Consider the following 20943-nt stretch of genomic DNA (forward strand, 5'->3'; position numbering starts at 1 on the left):
GTCTTGCGGGGAGCCTGGAAAAGTCATGTTTTCGGGATTTATATAATCTTCCTGCCTCCTATCTTATACCTTTTGAGATCGCTGATCCACCCTGCACCTCTCCCTGTCAAGTTTTTTTTTTTATGTCAATTCTTATTTATTATAAAATTGTAAAATTCTTTTCTAGAGTTGCAATATAGTAAAGTGTTCCTGTTACAGTCATCACAGTTAAAAATAGGCAAGCAAAAGAGAAAAATATATATATTTAGCATTCCCAGGAAATAAGAAAATGAGAAAAGTAGCCACCCTAGGTAAAATTAGAGATATCAAATTCACAATGGGAAAATGTTGGTGACGTACCTAGGGGGGCGGACTGGATCTGGGGGCAGGGAGGCAATTGCCCCCCAGGCCGCTTTGACAGCCTGCAAAAAGGCTACACTGCTTCCGCTGCAGCATCCATGGCACTATTTTTCAGCTGTTTACTGCTCAGCTTCAGGCAGCGGAGGGGATAGTTTCTGCTTTTCCTGAGAGTGTGATTCTAGCTCCAGTCGCTGGCAACCTGGCTGGTGGCTGTAGTTAGAGCAGTGAAAGCTAGCTTGCCCAGGAGTTGTGCTGTATCTGCTTGGTTGATTGCCCCGTTGTCCTTTCACCACGGTCTTCCTATCTCCTCCCTCACTCCGCCAGTCTGCCTCCCATTTGTGTCTGCCCAACCCCACCCACACTCCAGCTCCCTGCATGCAATGCATGTCTATGAGAGACCAACCTGAGGGGGGAGGCATAATTGGTGAGTGAGCTTTCCACCCCATGAACAACCCTCTCTCCCCTCACCCCTTTTTGCTTTGCCCCTTCTTCCCCCCTTAACTCTCATTTCTTTCTTTTCGCTCTCTTTCCCCTGTGCAGACCGGTGGGAGGGGTTATTGTGCAGGCTGGGAGGCAGGGGTTATTGTGCAGACTGGGGCTGGGGAAGACTGTGCCATTGGGGGTGGGGTGACAGATTGTGCAGACTAGGGCTGGGGTTATTGTGTAGACTGGGGCGCGGGGGGGGGGGCAAAATTGTCTAGACTGGGGGGGGATTGTGCAGACTGGAGGGGATTGTGTAGACCTGGTGGGGGTTGTGCAGTTTGGGCAGGACTGTGCAAACTGCGAGGGACTATGCAGACTGGGTGTAGGAGAATTTTGCATACTGTATAGTCAGTATAAACAGAATATGTAATGGAAGAGTTTTGTTTTTAACAAAAATGATTGTGCTGAGGTTTCCACATATCTGCGAGACTCTTACTTGTGGCACAGAAATCTGAGCATATTTTATGGGTACAAGGCGGCTTTTGGTTTAGTTAACCACATCACTTTAAACTCCTCCCACTGTCAATGCAATTTAGCCACCCTCCCCCTTTACCAGCATGGATAGAGTATGCAGTGCCTGAGCAGAGGCCGGCTTCATGCCCCATTGGAGGCTCTCCGCTCACCTCAGCTCCCCCCTGCAGCTTCCAGCTGCCCCCTGCCAGCCAGTTCAGGAACCCAGAGTCTGTGCAGGAGGCACTGTACAGCCCGACTTGCCCAATGAACTGATAGTGCCTGGGGCAGCTTAGGCCTGGGATGGGTCAGAAGGAGGCAGGGAAGAGGGGTATTGAGTTGCTAGAGCATGGGCCTCCAGGTTGTACTTGCCCCCTGGACCAAAATTTGCCAGTCAGCCCCTGGGTACCTAGCTACTACACAAATGCAAAAATCATCTCAAGACCTATCCATCAGGTCACAGAAATAACATGGAGTTGTAAATTAACAACACAATGGGCAGTAGCCTGTGATTCCATCCTGGTAACACATCCAAAAGCTGTACTTGTGCTGCAGAAATCAACAATACAATGAAATTAATAAAATAGGTAAAAATAAAGAGAAAAAAAGGAAAGGAAGGAGAGGTAAATGTAAGAGAGATATTATTATTATTATACAGTATTTATAAAGCGCCGATAGTTCACTCAGCGCTGTACATTACAAAGGGGGACAGAACATGTGACAGAACAATACCAATACAATGCAACACATGAGGGGATCGAGGGCCCTGCTCTTTCGAGCTTACAATCTAGAAGGGATGGGATAGTGGTACAGGAGGAGATAGCTGTGGGGGATGGAGTGGTAGGAAGAGTGGAGGAGGTCGGTCAAGTTAGCAGGGGGTAGGCTTCCCTGAAGAGATGAGTTTTCAGGGTGCGCCTAAAGGAGAGGAGAGTAGGTGATAATCTGATGGGTTGGGGAAGGGAGTTCCAGAGGATGGGTGGACCAGGAGACCAGGGAACTAGACAGAAGGAGGTCTTGTGAGGAGCGGAGTGTGCGTCCTGGGCAGTACTTGGATAGTAGGTCGGTGATGTAGTTCAGGGCAGTATGGTGGACGGCTTTGTACGTCAGTGTTAGGATTTTAAATTTGATCCGTTGCGCAATCGGAAGCCAGTGGAGGGATTGGCAGAGGGGGGTGGCGGAAACGGAGCGGTTGGAAAGGTGAATGAGTCTGGCAGCCGTATTCAGGATCGACTGAAGCGGGGATAGCCAGTGGCGAGGCAGGCCAGTGAGGGAGTTGCAGTAGTCGAGTCGTGATATGATGAGGGAGTGGATGAGCTGTTTAGTGGTTTCTGGGGTTAGGAACGTGCGGATTTTGGCGATGTTGCGGAGGTGGAGTCTGCACGAGTTTATTAAAGATTGGACTTGGGGCTGGAAGGATAGGTTGGAGTCCAGAATGACACCAAGTACTCTGGCCTGCAGGGCGGGTTTGATATTGGCGTTGTTGGATGTGATGGAGAAGTCAATGGGGGGTGGGGTACGGGCTGGGGGGAAGACAAGAAGCTCGGTTTTGGAGAGATTCAGTTTAAGGAAGTGGAGCGACATCCAATCTGATATGTCGCTCAGTAGGTGTGTGATTCGGGCAGAGACCGAGGGGGTGAGGTGGGGGGTTGAGAGATAGATTTGTGTGTCGTCGGCATAGAGGTGGTAGTTGAAGCCATGAGAGTGTATGAGTTGGCCAAGGGAGGAGGTGTAGATGGAGAAGAGAAGGGGCCCAAGGACAGAGCCTTGAGGGACCCCAACAGAGAGGGGGAGTGAGGGGGAGGTGGTAGCATTATAGGTAACGCTGAAAGAGCGTTGTGACAGGTAGGATGAGAGCCAGGAGAGAGCAGAATCTCTGAGGCCGAGGGAGTGTAGTATTTTGAGGAGGAGGGGGTGGTCAACTGTGTCGAAGGCCGCACAGAGGTCAAGGAGTAGGAGCACTGAATAGTGGCCATTAGCTTTGGCGGTTAGAAGGTCGTTGGAGAGTTTGAGTAAGGCGGTTTCGGTGGAGTGTAGGGGACGGAAGCCAGACTGTAGGGGATCGAGGAGGTTGTTGTCGTTGAGGTGAGAGCATAGGCGGGTGTAGACGAGGCGCACGAGGAGTTTAGATGTAAGTGGGAGCAGGGAGATGGGTCTGAGGTTGTTCGGGTCATTGGGGTCCAGGGAGGGCTTTCTAAGTATGGGGGTGATGTGTGCATGCTTCAGTGGGGAGGGGAAGGTGCCGGAGGAGAGGGAGAGATTAAAGATGTGGGTGAGGAAGTGTAGGATGGAGGGAGAGGGAGGTCGTAGGAATTGTGAGGGGATAGGGTCGAGGGGGCAGGTGGTGAGGCAGGCATCAGAGAGTATCTTGGAGACTTCCTCAATGGATATAGAAGAGAAGGTTAATGGGAAGCTGCAGGGGAACGTGAGGAAGGATGGGACAATGGCCACGGTACATATTATTATACAGTATTTATATAGCACCAAAAAGTTTGCTCAGCGCTGTATTGGGCATAGACCCTGTATAGCAATTTGACCTCACATGAAACACACAGTCTATGCTTTTTAGCTTGTGGAACTAAGAGGAGGTATCTGGTGGAGCCAAGACTGGTGTTCCTTGAAGAAAAAAGAAAAAAAAAAACCCCACGCTACTCTGCGTTTTGGAGCTGACAAGCATTAGGTTTGTTGGCTAGGACTGCTTGGCATGGCTAGGTTTTGTTGTGAAGACTTGAAATATCTATTTTTGGGGCACTGTACAGCACCTGTATGTAGCTCTACCCTCTTGAGGGCTGCTAAGTATTTTTTGGGTTCCCTGTCTGTCCTGAGCCTGCTTTGGACATACAGCCCCTTCTGTCACCACCATGAATCTTTGACAAGGAGGACTCGCTGGCTTTGAACCATAAAGTAAAACACATACACACTTTAAAGTGCGAAAATATTCTGGTTATATTGAGGTCAGATTATAAAGAGTGCATGCACAACAAGAATGATAGTAAATATCAAACACTCAATAGAGTCTGCATTACTGAACTGCAGAACACTGCCATCTCGTGTTTAAATTACCATCCGGTAACCAGTATTAATGCAGGGTGTTACATACTCTCCCCGCTTAAATTATTTGGCTCCAAAAGAAATAAAAAACAAACCAACAGTGTTTGAAACAACATATATACAATTGACTTCGATATACAGTGGATATAAAAAGTCTACACACCCCTGTTAAAATGTCAGGTTTCTGTGATGTAAAAAAATGACAAAGATAAATCATTTCAGAACCTTTTCCACCTTTAATGTGACCTATAAACTGTACTACTTATTTGAAAAACAAGCTGAAATCTTAGGGGGGGGGGGGGGGGGAAGTAAACATAAAAAACTAAAATAATGTGGTTGCATAAGTGTGCACACCCTCTTATAACCAGGGGTGTAGCTGTGTTCAGAATTAAGCTATCAGATTCAAAATCATATTAAATAGGAGTCAGTACACAACTGCCATCATTTAAAGTGCCTTTGATTAACCCCAAATAAAGTTCAGCTATTCCAGTAGGTCTTTCCTGACATTTTCTTAGTTGCATCCTACAGCAAAACCATGGTCCGCAGAGAGCTTCCAAAGCATCAGAGGGATCTTATTGTTAAAAAGGTATCAATCAGGCGAAGAGTACAAAAGAATTTCCAAGGCATTAGATATACCATGGAACACTGTTAAGACAGTCATCATCAGGTGGAGAAAATATGGCGCAACAGTGACATTAAAAAGAATTGGATGTCCCTCCAAAATTGATAAAGAGATGAGAAGAAAACTGGTCTGGGAGGCTGCCAAGAGGCCTACAGCAACATTAAAGGAGCTGCTCGAATATCCGGCAAGTACTAGCTGTGTGGTGCATGCGGCAACAATCTCCCGTATTCTTCAAATGTCTGGGCTATGGGGTAGAGTGGCAAGACGGAACCTTTTCTTAAGAAAAACATCCAAGCCTGGCAAAACTTTGCAAAAACACATCTGAAGTCTCCCAAAATCATGTGGGAAAATGTGTTATGGTCTGATGAAACCAAGGTTGAACTTTTTGGCCATAATTTTAAAAAATATGTTTGGCGCAACAACAACACGGCACATCGCCAAAAGAACACCATACCCACCGTGAAGCATGGTGGTGGCAGCATTGTGCTTTGAGGCTGTTTTTTCTTCAGCTGGAACTGGGGCCTTAGTCAAGGTAGAGGGAATTATGAACAGTTACAAATACCAGACAATATTGGCATAAAGCCTTCAGGCCTCTGCTAGAAAGCTGAACATGAAGAGGAACTTCATCTTTCAGCATGACAACCCAAAGCATACCTCCAAATCAACAAAGGAATGGCTTCACCAAGTTTTGAAATGGCCCAGCCAGAGCCCAGACCTGAATCTGATCAAAAATCTGTGGGGTGATCTGAAGAGGGCTGTGCACAGGAGATGCCCTCACAATCTGACAAATTTGGAGAGTTTTTGCAAGGAAGAGTGTGCAAATATTGCCAAGTCAAGATGTGTTATGCTAATAGACTCATACCCAAAGAGAGTGAGTGCTGTAATAAAATAAAAAAGGTGCTTCAACAAAGTATTAGTTTAAGGGTGTGCACACTTATGCAACCATATTTTAGTTTTTTATTTTTACTTCCCTCCACCTAAAAGATTTCAGTTGGTTGTTCAACTGAGTTGAACAGTTTATAGGTTACATTAAAAAGGTAAAAAAAAGTTCTGAAATGATTTATCTTTGTCTCATTTTTTTACATCACAGAAACCTGACATTTTAACAGGGGTGTGTAGACTTTTTATATCCACTGTAATTTAATCAGGAGAGACAATAATATGCAAGTGTTCATTATGGAGCAAATTTAGCAAAAAGGACTCCCACCAAAGGTTAGGAGACTCTAGCTGATATTGAGGAAGGGTCATTCTAAAAACTTCCTCCTTGATGGTGTCAGCAAGAGGGCTTGCAGACTCTAGGATACACTTCACTGTACTATGCACAGGAGTTTTGAGAGTTCTTTGGCTAGCATGGAGTGCTTCTTCTGAGCTCTCACCCAGAGTGTCATAAGTCAGTCTTTTGGGTAGCTTTATCTTTCTGTTCTCTTATGGTTCAGTTTGAGAGTTTACTTCATCTTCTGACTCTGTGGCACTCTCTGCCTGCTCCACCACAATCTCAGGGTCTCCACTAGCCACAGGCTCCATTAAACTCTTCTTTTCGAGACATCCTGAAAAATCTGAATCAGGCTGAGGAAGGGTAGAGTCACTAGCACTTAAGTCTAACTGATGGGTTGGCTTAGCAAATTTTGCAATGTCTGGCTCAGGAAGGGTAGGGACTTTGGTGGTTTGAGTCTGATGGAGGAACTGACAGATTTGAAGTGGAGGATGGTGCCAGAATACGGTCTCTGATGGCGGATAGGATTGGCCACCAATTGAACCCCACCTCAACTCTTTTTCTCTCTTCCTCTTTCCCCTCCTCTTCTGAAACTTGAGCAGGATGGGGAAGGTCAGGGTTGATGAGTCCCATTAGCAGGAGGGCCATCTGTTGCAGTTGGAACCTGCACAGCATCAGATAAGGGCAGCAGTTGGGTTTGGTGCCATGATTTTATCAGGCCTTTCCTCCCTTCTGGATGGGTTTGATAGACTGTCAAATCTGGTAACTTTCGACAGATGACACAGGGCTGGGACTTCCAGTGGACTGTAATTTTGTGCTCGCTGATGGGATCACAAGGCCTCCCTGGGGCCTTTGACAGAGGGGCCCTACCAGGCCCGCTGGCTGCTCCTTCAATATTCTGCAGTCCTATGAGTGTTGGCAAACCCATCGATGAAACGGCGATAAAATGAACAGAACCCCAGGAATGATCTCAATTCAGTGACATTGTTGGGTTGGGGCCAGGTGGTAACAGCTTCAATCTTGCTGGGGTCTGTGGCCACTCCCTCAGCTGAGACTACATGCCCCAGGTAGTTGACTGAGTTCCAGTAAAACTGCCATTTCCCTAGTGACAATTTAAAACCCTCGTCATAAAGCCGTTGAAATACCTTTTCCAGCCACCATTCATGCTCTTCCAAACACGATCATCCAGGTATACTAGAACCTCAATCAAATTCCAATCCCCCACTGTGCACTCCATCAGTCTCTGGAAAGTCGCAGACACCCCTGACAAGCCCTGAGGCATGCGGTCGAATTCAAAGAATCCCAGAGGGTAGATGAAAGCAGTCTTTTCTCTGTCTTCGGGATCCATTGGGTTCTGTAGTACCCACTCCTCAGATCCAAGACACTAGATCATTTGGCTCCCTACAGACACTGCAACGTATCCTCAATTCTAGGGGGTGGTGTATTGATCTGGAATGGTTCATTTGTTTAGGGTCCTGTAATCAATACACATTCACAAAGTGTAATTCTTCTTCCACACTACTACAATGGGGGAAGCATAAGGACACCTCAATTCCCAAATGATTCTGGCTCTTTTTTGCTCCACCAATTGCTCTCTAAAATCCTCCAGATCCCCTAAAGAGACCCGTCGAGCTCGTTGTCAAAACGAGTTATCTTCGCTAAGCCGGATTCGATGCTGGGCACTCTTAGAGCACCCAATGTCAATCGCTTTTAGAAAACATCTTCTGCCAACTCTAAAATCTATCCTTTGCGCTCTGTTTCCACTCTTCTGACAAATTGGAGTCTTGAAGACCAAAACTTCCTGCAGTGAGGTAATCGGATAAATTAGGTGCATTGGCTGCTGTAGCAACGTTCACTTGTTCCAACAGTACTCTGGGTTTCAGGGTGATGGGAGCGATCATGTTATTGCAGACTCTAACAATAACATTACCCTTATTGCGCTGCAGAGCTATCATGGTGATCACTTCTTGGACTGTTTCCACTCAGTCTGTCCCACTTTTACAGTCCGTATCGAGAACAATGAAGGACCCTGGCTGATCCCAGGTCAATCTAACTCTGGCTTTCATAAGGCTCACCCTTCTAGACTCTTCCCACGTACTCTTGAGGAGCCCTCAGCTCTCTGACAACTCGCTGATAGACTTGAAGTAGCTGCGGGTGGATGCTCTCGATGGGCATGGCATTCAGCTCAGCCAATGGAGTTAGCCTGCGAACCAAGTTGGTGTTGGTTCTGATGAATAGGGAGCACTGCCCTACTCCAGGAAGCTGTGGGAAAACGACCGCAAGGGTGTCAAAGGTTTCGCCTCTTTCCATTAGGGTTGGGGGGTTAAAGACCAGGCTATCATATAGACACTTCTGAGTCCCAATTCAACAAAGCTTTCACGTATTCTCCCACTACTTGACTAGGGACTACAGGTGATGGACCTACCAGCTCATCTGGAAGTCTATCCTGAGCAAGGATTTGCACTTTGGATCAGGGCTCTCCCTGGTTGAGTTGTTCACTTCTTTGGAAGCCCTTTTCCTGGGCTTATAGAGTGGTTTGCTTCAATGCCCGTCTCTGAGAACCAGTCAATGGAGTTGGGAGGTGAACTGGCTCTAGGGGACAATTAGTAGGATATGTCTGAGTGGCTTTGGTCTCCAGAGTCTAAGTCCCTTGGGAAATGGAGCTCACGTTTTTTTTTTTAGGTCCTCAGTTGGCTCTTCCATTGAGGCCCCCTGAAGTTTCCCACAAACTTCAAGGCTGTACTACTTGAGCTGTAAGGACTGCAGCTGACTCATTTTGTGGTCATTGGGCCCAAAAGTGTCCCAGTTCTCCACAATGGAAGCATCTTCAGGTAGACCCAGTACCAGATTCGCCTTTATCTGTAGCCATTGTTGCACTGTCTACCCCATTTCCGACATGGTCTTCTGCATAGCAACGTGAGACTCCATGACTTGTCCTATTGTCTTTTGAACCTCACAAAAGGACTGCTGAATCATGGCTTGAGCCTGGGCTAACTGTGGCAAAGTCTGTACTATATTATCTACTGGAACCATAGTCTGCACTTCCGGTGTTTCTTCCCCAGCTGAGATAGTTTGATTGACACAAGAGGAGGCTCTGGGCCCTGTTCCTCTCTGAACTTCAGCTTTCTGGGCTTTGGCTACAATCAAGGCCTCTTCTTCCCATATAGTCTTTAAAAGTTTAGAATTTTGGCACCTTCAATTCTCACTCCTCCCTGTACAACCACTTGATGCAAAATCTTATCCAACCTTTAGATGAACAGCCTTTTCCCTTAACGTTGATAAATGTGCAAGTATGTCAGCTCTGCAGTTCTCGACTCTCCCGAACACTTGCAAGGCTTCAATGCATTTGTGTGGTGCAACCCAGCTTGTCTCAATTTAAGTTCTGCACAATGTCAGAAGCAGAAGTGCGTGAGCTCTCCACCACACTCTGCCTCTTTACAGCACTGGCTACTTCCCATTTTTACTTGGCCTGTAGAGCTTGATCAATCCAAGTATCAAAATAATCTTCCCCAAGGGGGTGGGTGCTTTGCCCGAGAAGAACCTTAATCTCGACTAGTCATAACTAGTGATAGAAGTGGAGTTTTTCCATAGAGTCTCTATGAACTTTACTAGTTCAGCCAAGCTGGTGGCAGGTATTCCCCCAGCAACGTCAGCCGAGGTGGAGGGCTCTGGGTCAGATGCTCTCCTTCTAGGACTCTCTGGGCCAGCATCAGAGAAGCCAGGTCGCAATAGCTGCAGCATCACTGTTTTGGATAGATACACATGGACACCTTAAAAAAATTAAAGGAACACTTTGAAAACACATCAGATCTCAATGGGGAAAAATATCATGCTGGATTATCTATACTGATATGGACTGGGTAATGTGTTAGGAACGTAAGGATGCCCCATCATTTGATGGAAATAAAAATGATCAACTTACAGGACTGAATCCAAAGACACCTAGAAAATCAAAGCGAAAAAAATTATGCAGCAGGCTAGTCCATTTTGCTGAAATTTCATTGCAGCAACTCAAAATGATACTCAGTAGTTTGCATGGCCCGCCACATGCTTGCATGCTTGACAATGTCAGGGCATGCTCCTAATGTGACAAAGGATGGTGTCCTGGGGTATTTCCTCCCAGATTTGGACCAGGGCATCACTGAGCTCCTGGACAATCTGAGGTGCAACCTGGCGGCATCGGATGGACTGAAACATGATATCCTCCTAGACTGTAAGCTCCAAGGAGCAGGGCCCTCCTTTCCCTCTTGCATTGAACTGTATTGTTGCTGTATTGTCTCCCGTTATATTGTAAAGCGCTGAGCAAACTGTTGGCGCTATATAAATCCTGTATAATAATAATAATATCCCAGAGGTGTTCTATTGGATTTAGGTCAGGAGAGCGTGGGGGCCATGTTGTGCGTCCCTCCATTGATATGCCTCCCCAGACCATCAATGACCCACCACCAAAACGGTCATGCTGAATGATGTTACAGGCAGCACAACATTCTCCACGGCTTCTCCAGACCCTTTCATGTCTGTCACATGTGCTCAGGGTGAACCTGCTCTCATCTCTGAAAAGCACAAGGCACCAGTGGCAGACCTGACAATTCTGGTGATCAATGGCAAATGCCAATCGAGCTCTATAGTGCGGGGCAGTGAGCACAGGGCCCACTAGAGGACGTCGGGCCCTCAGGCCACCCTCATGAAGTCTGTTTCTGATTGTTTGGTCAGAGATATTCACACCAGTGGCCTGCTGGAGGTAGTTTTGTAGGGCTCTGGCAGTGATCATCCTGTTCCTCCTTGCACAAAGGAGCAGATATCAGTCCTGCTGATGGGTTAAGGACCTTCTACGGCCCTGTCCAGCTCTCCTAGATGAACTGCCCGTCTCCTGGAATCCCCTCCATGCTCTTGAAACTGCTGGGAGACACAGCAAACCTCCTGGCAATGGCACATATTAATGTGCCATCCTGGAGGAGTTATACTACCTGTGCAACCGCTGTAGGTTCCAGGTATTGCCTCATGCTACACTGACCCAAGCCAAATGCAAAACTAATGAAAAACAATCAGAAAAGATGAGTAGGGAGAAAAAAAAATGTCAGTGGCCTCCACCTGTAAAACCATTCCTGTTTTTATGGGGGGGGGTCATCTCATTGTTGCCCATCTAGTGCACCTGTTAATTTCATTAACACCAAAGCAGCTGAAACTGATTAACAACCCCCTCTGCTACTTTAATGACCAGATCAATATCACTGGAGTTTAACTGACTTGATGCTATACTCAAGCATAAAAAAGTGTTCCTTTCATTTTTTTTGAGCAGTGTATTTCTGTTATCTAATGGGAGAGGGGCCCCCTTCTTACATTTCAGCAACACCAGCACATGGGATGTGTCTGGACTGCCTCTCATATGCAAGATGTTCACTCTCTGATCAGGAATCTGGGAAATCAGCAGTTGTTCAACCTACCCTTCAGTCCAGTCACTCCCTGGAAGGCTCAAGACTATACACATATCTGGTCTCCCATTTTTTTCCAGACACCATAAAGTGATTTCAAATGGTTCCATGCTTTCTTCCTGAGACTCACAAACTCTCTGGACAGGGATATCCCCACCACATGTAGCGCTACCCTCAACGGCCGCTGAGTATTTTTTGGGTTTCTTGTCTGTCCTGAGCCTGCTTTGGAAGTAGAGCCCCTGCTGACACCACTGTGAATCTTTGACCAGGAGGACTCCCTGGCTTTGAGCCATAAAGTAAACTAACAGTTTATAGTGAGCAAATATTTTCGTTATATTGAGGTCAGAATATAAAGAGTGCAAGCATAATGAAAAAGACAGTAGATGTGCATAAACGAACAGTTAAACATGCTAAAATGTCTAACAAAGTAATATGACACAGTATCACTAAACAAACCCAAATGTCCTGTAGGATCAGAATTTGAAACATCATTTTCAGCCTCTGAGATATCTCTCCCCAAGTGAGCTGGAGTGCATCAAGATGTCAGGCTAACTTACATTTGGGTTCTCAGTCACTGGTAACTGGGTTCAACTCTGGAGATGAATACTTTTGTTATGAGCAATAGTGTCACGTTTTTGTATCTCTAAGTAAAGGTGTCCAATTTTCTGCGTGCTTGACAGGGCCCTAGTAGGTGCACATTAAGGTTCAAATCCTTCCTTATGTAAGATCAAGATTTCCTTAAGATGTCATAGTTACAAAAAGATTGTTTCTTGGAGTGATGTTGAAACTGGGTAAGGTCTCTTTAGCACAGAGGATGAAGGCAAGAAGTAGCTAAAATTGTAGAAAGGGGCGGAAGCAAGCTTCAGCAGAGGTTGAACCCCTAAAGATGGTGGACTAGTCTGGTGAAGCAGGTTTCTTTGGAATTGGAAGAGGCTTGAAATGAGATACTAAGTAGTAGGCCAGAATACAGAGTGAGCCTCAGTGTAATATGCTAAGGTGTACTTCATCATGCAATTGAAATTTAACACAGTCACTTGCAACTGGTTATGATCTGGGTATGGAACTCTCTCACACGGCCTGTAGCCTTTGCAGAGTAAGAGGAAGTCTCTCAGTTGGGAAGACCCCTGTGTACTTTGGTCCCTCTGTTAAGGAGTGATGCCAATGACAGCACTACGATCCATCTACCCACGAGATTTGACTGTCCTGCTCGTCAACGATACCATTGGTCTGCAGACCTAATTTCCTCCTCCACTCAACAGCCCAATCTGGCCCACATTTCTGGAGTCCCACACGGCCTTCTCCTCACAAACACACCCATCCTCTGCCTCTCACCATCTACTTCCAGTAAAGTTCCCAGGCTTCTCAATATATATGCTCCTGCTCCTTTGCCAGCTCTTCTGGGAGATGTAGTCTGTTCACTCCTTGTCTGACCGTAGAAGTCTTGCTACCAGCACACAAATTCAACAAGGCTTTTCTTCAATAGAGTATGCATAACTGAACCGCAGAACACTGCCATCTTGCGTTTAATTAACATCATGCAACCAGTATTAATGCAAGGTGTTACATGAATATATAAAAATAGCACAAATAAACGCACCACTGTTCTGCCAAGAAAAGATTGGACTGGTCTTTTGCCTTACAGGTTGCTCACCTCAGGAAACATTGCTTCGGTTTCAGCTTACATTACTTATTGTCATTTAGGAAGTCATATACTTTCATGTCAAGTGGAAAGCAAAAATTGGAAGTAGAACGGAGTTTAGCACAATCTGAAGTACAGCTAAACAAAATTAAATAATTGCTTAAAATAAATGACCAATGTCCATTAATCAAAGAAAAGAAAATCATTGAAATACTACATGCAATAACCATATCCAAACTTCATGCTCACTGTAAAAGATAAACAACCTATATAAAATCTAACATATTGCAAAAGCCATTAAATACATTGACAGTAGGGTAAAACATGCCAACGTACAAATTACACAATTCATTTCTCAGGAGCAAATCAATCAGCCATTATGCTCACACAGCAAACAACTGTGACAAACATAGCAAATGAGCTTGTCAGCATTTATAGGGGTACTTTTACTGGACCGGAGGTCATGCATTTACCCTGGTAATATATTACCTCTTCCCACATACTAAACATTACATACAGTAACAGATTAAAAGTCTAGGTCAAATATACACATCTACACATTCACTATTATACTTTTTTCACATGACTATGGTAACATAGTCCATTTCTACCTAGTGCTACTTTTTGTTGACTTGCAAAAATGGGGGGGGTAGAAAAAAAACCTATTCCTACAGTGTGTATAGATATCAAAATGATGAACCAATTAAAGATCAACACCCTTTTAATCCTGTTTATGTAATCAATAGGAAAACCTTTAGATATAGCATGTTAAAGTGGTAGTAAAGCCACTTTGTTAATTTTTATCTACAGGTAAGCTTATAATAAAGCTTACCTGTAGTTAAAATGAATATCCCCTAAATGTTCACCATTTGGAATTTTTTTCAGAGCCGGCGCATGCGCTCTGAAGGACTGACATACCCATACCTGAGACTTGCACAAGCGCTGGAGTGACATCAATGCGGCTCTGTCATTCAAGCCGCCCGAGACCGCGAACCCGGAAGAAGGACTGTGTGAAGATGGTTTTCCTTCAGGTAAAGGACCACTTTTTATAAAAGATGAATGTGTGGAGATGGTTTCTCCTCTCAAGTTTGACGAATATACATCTCAGGGTCCCACCCCCCTGAGATGGTCAGTGATTTCAAGGGAGCAGTGAAAGAGGTGCATGCTACACCGACCTGTCTAGGTAAGGACAGTCTGAGGCACGAGCCTCTGAGTATGAGAGACAGTCCATGAGAACTCTGCAGAAAGGATGCAGAGCTGAGATACAGTGGTTAGTGCACAAGCATTGGATGTGTTTGATGGGCCAACACTGCTAAGCTGTGCTGAAAAGCTGCATGAAAGAGCCATGAGGCTGAATAATGTTATGTTTGATTGATGGTGAGAACCCCTGCGTGGGAAGACTTTTTGTGAACTTTTTCCTCTGTTTTCAATAAAAGTGGGTAGAAAAAAACCCTAAAATATATCTCTGGCGTGGAGAAAATGTACTGTTTGGGCGCTACAAATGAGCTATTAAACCCCCAAATCAACACTATTATAAAACGTAACATGGTCTTTAAATGTAAATGCTGTTAAAAAATCTCCACAGTGCTTACACTCCCTAAGATTACACAGGAAAAGTGGCCTAGAGAAAAAAGTATTAATGCTCTTCAGAAAAAATACACACCATGCAAAAAATTGTTGGCTGAAAAAAAAAGTATGGGGGTTTGCGTCAGAAACTTTATAGTCTCTCATTGCAGGTAAGTTAACTAGAAAGTGATAGCGACTATTGGCATCACAATCAGGGAATTAGCATTCTCAAGGGCTGAAGAGAATCTGTAAAATTAATATAAGGCATGAGTATGTCATTTGTATTACATGAAAGGAAACCTGTGAAAAAATATAATCTATAAAAATGCATTTAAGTACATACACTTCCATATATCTGTAAGCCAGCTCCAATAACCTGTAGAGCACCCCAGGACTACTAAAACCACTGAAAAAGAAAAAGTGGATGGCTGCACACTCCAGTGGGACAGTTCAAAATCCAAAGACTGTATTACAACAAGAAGCCGATAAAAGACATTACAGCACAAGGATACACAGTAGATCTGTTGATGCGTTTCATGCTACAGAGTGCTTACCTATACAGTGTGTTTAGGAGTAAGCACTCTGTAGGATGAAATACGTCAACAGATCTCCTAGGAATCCTTGTGCTGCTATGTCTAGTATTGGCTTCTTGCACTAAAGACTTTCAGTGTCCCACTGGAGTGTGCAGCTATCCTTTTTCTTTTTGAGTTTTCACGGTTGCATGCCTGGCGGACACCTTGATGTGAGCACCTGTGAAAGGACATTGTGGACCTTCCTGAAGCAGTGCTTTATCAATATTGGACTAAAAACCTACTGTCTATGTTTGCCAGGTCTTAGCTCCTCCTCTTCTGTGTCTCGCTATCTGCCATTTACTATGACAGAAACAGAGAAGAGTGATGGCAGAAAAACCAAGTGGTCTATTGTGAGGGCCCCATTTTTTCTTTTTCTTTATTGTTTGAATATAGATCTATGTATATACCAAGCATGTTTTATGATGGGCTACCTAAATGACTAAAGGTGAAATATGGGAGGTGGCAAACCAGAGGTGGCTACCATGACAGGTGGTGCCGTTTACAAATGAGAGGTCCTCTGTTTTCTGATTCCTAGTGTAACCGGGAAAAGAGAATAAGCAAGTGCTTACACTTAACATATGCTGCCATTAGAAAAGCTCACTGTCCATGGGGTTGCTTTATCCATGGTTGCTAGAGTTAGGCTTTGAACATACCTATGGGCAAAATTATATATTATTTTAAAATTATATATTATATATATATATTATATATTCATTTCCACAGAGTTTCAATTATTCCTATAGTACTCCTATTAATATGAACAATCTTGAATTTTGTAAACTTGCTTTGTGAAGATCCCCACACATTCCCTGAATTCTGTGACATGTATTTACTATGCCCTGTAGGTGGGCACTACACTGTGTCAAACATTTTACAGAGCCTGCCTTCTGAACTACAGAGGTGCTCAGAGGAGGAGTTTCAGGAGATGGCGTTAGTACAGGAACCACTGCTTGTAGGTAGAAAAGTACCATGAGACATGCAGTATAGTTCTTAGAATTTAAAAGTAAACAGCAGAGGAGAAGCTGCAAAGCATGCAGGGAATCCAGGAAAGGGACGGCCAGCAATCCAAACATGAAAGGAGATCTTTCAAGTAGGCTGATACTGGATTGTCAATAACGAACACTTGAATTGTTATTACAATGTTGATGTTATTAAAGTGTATGCCCTGATCATAGAGCATCTCTAATTATCATTCCAAAATAAAAAGGGTTATTATATATCCATATAATATTCGATGTTTACTAAAACTGTAGCATTTTTACACTAAATTTTCTTCAGTCAGTTGTGGATGTCACTGATTTTCAACATTTCTAATTTGAGTGCTTGCTTTTTTTCCTAAAAGGATAAGTTCACCTTTCTCCCCTAAATATAGATGTAGCATGTAGCATGGAGGCATACATGACATCAGGAATCGACTTACATTTGCATTCTTGTCACAATCCTTGTGTGTACCTTCTGTTAAATTTTGCTTGTTTTCAAAAACAGTGCTGCTGTGCATCCCTATGCTCCACAGAGCCTTCTCATCACTCCCTGCAGTCAGCACTGTGCTAAGACTACGTTTCCCATCTGCCACCTCAGCAGATGAGTCTTCAGAGCACGAGCACGTTCCCTCCTAGCAATCAGACTCTGCTCTCAGCTGTCTTCTTCCCTCCATCCCTCCCAAACCCCTGCAAAGTAACAGACCAGAGAAAAACTTCTCCAGTCTGTTCTCGTTTTGTCGCTGTGTCGCAATAGTAAAGGCAGGTTGTGGAAGAAATACATTTTCTTCCAAACCGAGTCAAATTAGAGTATAAGCATACATATTTATGTCAAACTCACACATAAAATATGTATACAGTATTCATGAGAAAATGTGTAAATATATATATATATATATATATATATAAATAATTTTTTTTCTCTTTTAATATAAGCTGAAAGATTTCTGGCAGCTTGTGGGTTAATATTCTACCCCCAGCATCTTCAGACAGGAATCAAGGAGGTTTGTCACTTATCAAACATGAAAGAAACAGAGCGAGCAGAAGAGCAGGAATGTCCACAATTGATAACTTTAATGTAGACAAATCACAGAGAGCTGTTACATTGTAACAAATGATGGTCAATGATTATCTGTGCTGATACAGTGTCAGAGAACACATCTGGACATGCAGAATCCACTCACACTGACAGCTTGCATTCTGCCTAGTTAGTACATCCAGCGAGGTTTTCTCCAGCACATCCTACTCAGCAGTAACAAGCAGAAATTTGGACCAGCATTATATTTATCCCAGAAGGGACATTCTCTGCTGCTTCACAGAACTTACTCAGAGCTCGTATAGGTGAGGGTTGTCTTGCTGCACTCACTGCTGTAAGAAACCGTGCGTAGTTCATGTCTGTGGATAAACAAAAGATATTTGGTAAAACATATTACACCTGGTTTTATTTAAAGAAAATGTTATATCTTGATTTTTTCACTAATATATCTCATGACAAACTGAATGACCTATTTTACTTATACTATAGTATAAAAACAAAAGAAAAAAACAACAACAGCAAGCCTTGCACAATCATGTAATATTTTACTGATTTTTATAAGCAGGATCTTGTTGGCAGAGAAATCCTGAGTAAAATGTTCAGTGAAAGAGCTTGTGTATGAATATGTAAACACGCATGCATGTATACATGTCTAAAATTCTTCATCGTCTTTTAGTGGCCAGTGTTGCAATCTATGTGTGTATATGCATGTATCCACTTGTGTTAAATGACTGCACTCAAATGTAAAATTTTCATTTTTATTTTACAGCTCTCATCGCATCGTTTTATTACTGATCTTTACACAACTGTGTGCATTGTTCCATGGACAACAATGCACCTGGGTTCAGATCAGTAACAAGTGTGGCATGTACAAGAGGCCTAAATGTGAATGTGTCCTGATAGAAATAGTGGCCATAAACTCAATAAAAGTGGTACACAAGAGTAAGTATCTGTATTTTCAGTCATGTAACTCTAATTTGTAAATCTTTTTGGACCCTACTGAAAAGTTTTATTTTTTACATAATCTATATTTCTTTTATAAAAACGCAGGGCATGAAAAGAGACAAATATGGTTACATATCTTAATACTATTTTATATATTGTGACAATGGCACACATGCAGGGGCCCTTAACATATATAAGAAAGTATCTTATTGTACCCATAGACATGAATACAGTCCCTTGTGATAGTACCATTAAGTAATACGTAAAACACTAGACAATAATGGGAATCTGAGGGGGGGGGGGGTGGTTTGTGGTGGCTGTAGGAGCAACTGTCATTGTTTTTAAAATTGGTGTCTTTATTCTCGTATGTTAGCTTTGTGCATTCAGTCTAATTCACATAATGAAAAAAAATGCTGAGCCTTGAGGAAGAGAGCTTTTCCCGCTATCCAATACTTGGGTATTAAAGGTTTTGGCTGAACATATTCCTTTAAACTGGAGGCACAATATGTAATCATATACATTATTGTGTAATAAACAGTATTCCTTTAATATTTTATAAGATCTGTTTGTTATGTTAGAAGTACTGTGGGCTATTAGACTACTATATTTATTTATTCACTCCTATTATTGTATCCATTACATTATCACACAGCATGCAGAGGGTTTAATGGCTTTATTAATCTAATAGAATCCTTTGTCACGCAATTAATGCTTACCCTGCAATTAACATGATAGAAAGATAACTCAAGAATATGGAACTATTGAAATGTGCTGCAATAGTATATTACACAGTATATTAATACAGTGATAAAAAATATACACTGACACTGTACTAATGACATTGGCTGGGAAGGGGTTAAATATGTATGAGGATCAAGGGGTTACCTATGTGTAATGTTTACTGTGTGTGCTGTTTCCACTAGGTAATGTGCTGCTTGCAGGGAAAGAGAATCCAGCACATTGCCACTGACAAGACACAGCTCTGCCTTAGGCCTCTTTCACACGGGTGTTCCATATGCCGTTTTTCATCTGTCCGTTTACGATTGAAAAACAGACACCCATGTATTTCTGTGGACTAGTGGATGTAAACAGATGATCATCCATTTACATCCACTAATGTCCGCATCCATTAACATCCATTTTTTTGAATGGAAGAAACCCCTATTTTTCTTCAGTAAAAGAAAAAAGGCAACAGACAAAATAATGGATGTAAACTGACATACAGTCCGTTTTTGCATCTGTTTTTCACTGGTAAAGGATGTAAAAAAACTGGTGAGAAACTGGTGAAAAAAAAAAACATGTGAACTGATAAAAAACATCAAAGTCTTGATCTGTTTAGCTCCAATTTTGAAAAAAAAACAAAAACAAAACGCGACTGCACAGTTGAAAAGAAAAACAGGGCGCCCATGAGAAAGGACCCTTACATAGGCAGAGCGGTGTTCTGTCAGTCTACTAGACCAGTGGTCTCCAAACTGTGGCCCAGGGGCTGCATTGCTTTCCTTTACCCGGCCCTTGGGGCACTTTTCCTTACCCTGAAACAAGACACTATTCCTCCCACGGACACCAAAAATGGGGCATAACTCCTGCTACTGACATCAACAATGGGCACTATACCTCCCACTGACACAAACCATGGAGCACTATTCCTCTTACGGACACCAACAGCAGGGCACTATTCCTCTCACTAACATCAACGATGGGGAATTTTTTCTCCTACTGACACCAAGGACAGATCACCATTTCTCCCACTGACACCAGCTATGGGGAGCTATTTCTCCCACTAATACCAAAGATGCATTGTTGTCACTCACTGACGCCAGGCAAATTTCTACTCCCAATGGCCAGTCCGGCCCCTGTAAAGTCAGAAGGCCAGTAAACTGGCCCTTTGTTCAGAAAGTTTGTAGACCCCTGTCCAAGACAATCGGTGGGTGCCAGCACTCACCCGTTGGCCAGCATCTGGTGATCTGCTTCTGCTGTGACCAATTACAGCAGAAGCAGACCACTGGTGCTGCGCATGCACACCCGCAACCAGGAACTGCAGAATTACATTTATATACATGAGTCTGCACAGCATGGCCACCCTGTAGCAGTATATCTGCTATTGGGTGGTTGGCAAATGATTAATTCAATTTGTCTTTGATCTTCTGAAAAAAAATACTTACTTGTTTTGATCACACATAGCAAATTCTAGGTTTTTAACTGTGACATCTCTCCATCGCTCTCTCTCATATATATATATATATATATATATATATATATATATATATATATATATATATATATATATATATATATATATATATATATATATAGTGAGCTGGGGATAGGTAGCAGATAAAAAATCTCCCTAGGGTGAGCACACTTTTAGGTACAAGACCCAGTCCAGTGAGGTAGTGACAATCAGTGGGGGCATTTATTAGTGCTATTTGCAGGTGTTCCAGAAAAAATAAACAAAGCAAAAACTACAAAGCAAAATTCTAGCAGTGCCCCGGCAATCACTACAGAAATACAAATTCTGGCTAACAGGGTGAGCAAGCCTAATGCTTGTCAGTCTCCATATATGCGGTGTCACTGCTTCCACCACCCTTGCAGCGATTTCAGACAGGACTTGTCTGTTCTCC

At 43.4% G+C, this 20943-nt stretch overlaps 1 protein-coding gene across 3 annotated transcripts in view; it reads right to left on the reverse strand.

The window, feature by feature from the left end:
- The window catches only part of AADAT (aminoadipate aminotransferase), an 83980-nt gene that overhangs the window by 52067 nt on the left and 10970 nt on the right, over nt 1–20943 (reverse strand). For all 3 annotated transcript variants that reach the window (XM_089684032.1, XM_089684033.1, XM_089684034.1), the window contains exon 2: nt 17668–17736. In XM_089684032.1, the coding sequence (XP_089540158.1) occupies nt 17668–17736 (69 nt within the window). The remainder of the gene's footprint in view (nt 1–17667; nt 17737–20943) is intronic.

The sequence above is a fragment of the Staurois parvus genome, unplaced genomic scaffold, assembly GCF_062004578.1.
Source record: "Staurois parvus isolate SC_StPar_1 unplaced genomic scaffold, SC_StPar_1.0 ptg000334l, whole genome shotgun sequence".
NCBI classification, from domain to species: domain Eukaryota; kingdom Metazoa; phylum Chordata; class Amphibia; order Anura; family Ranidae; genus Staurois; species Staurois parvus.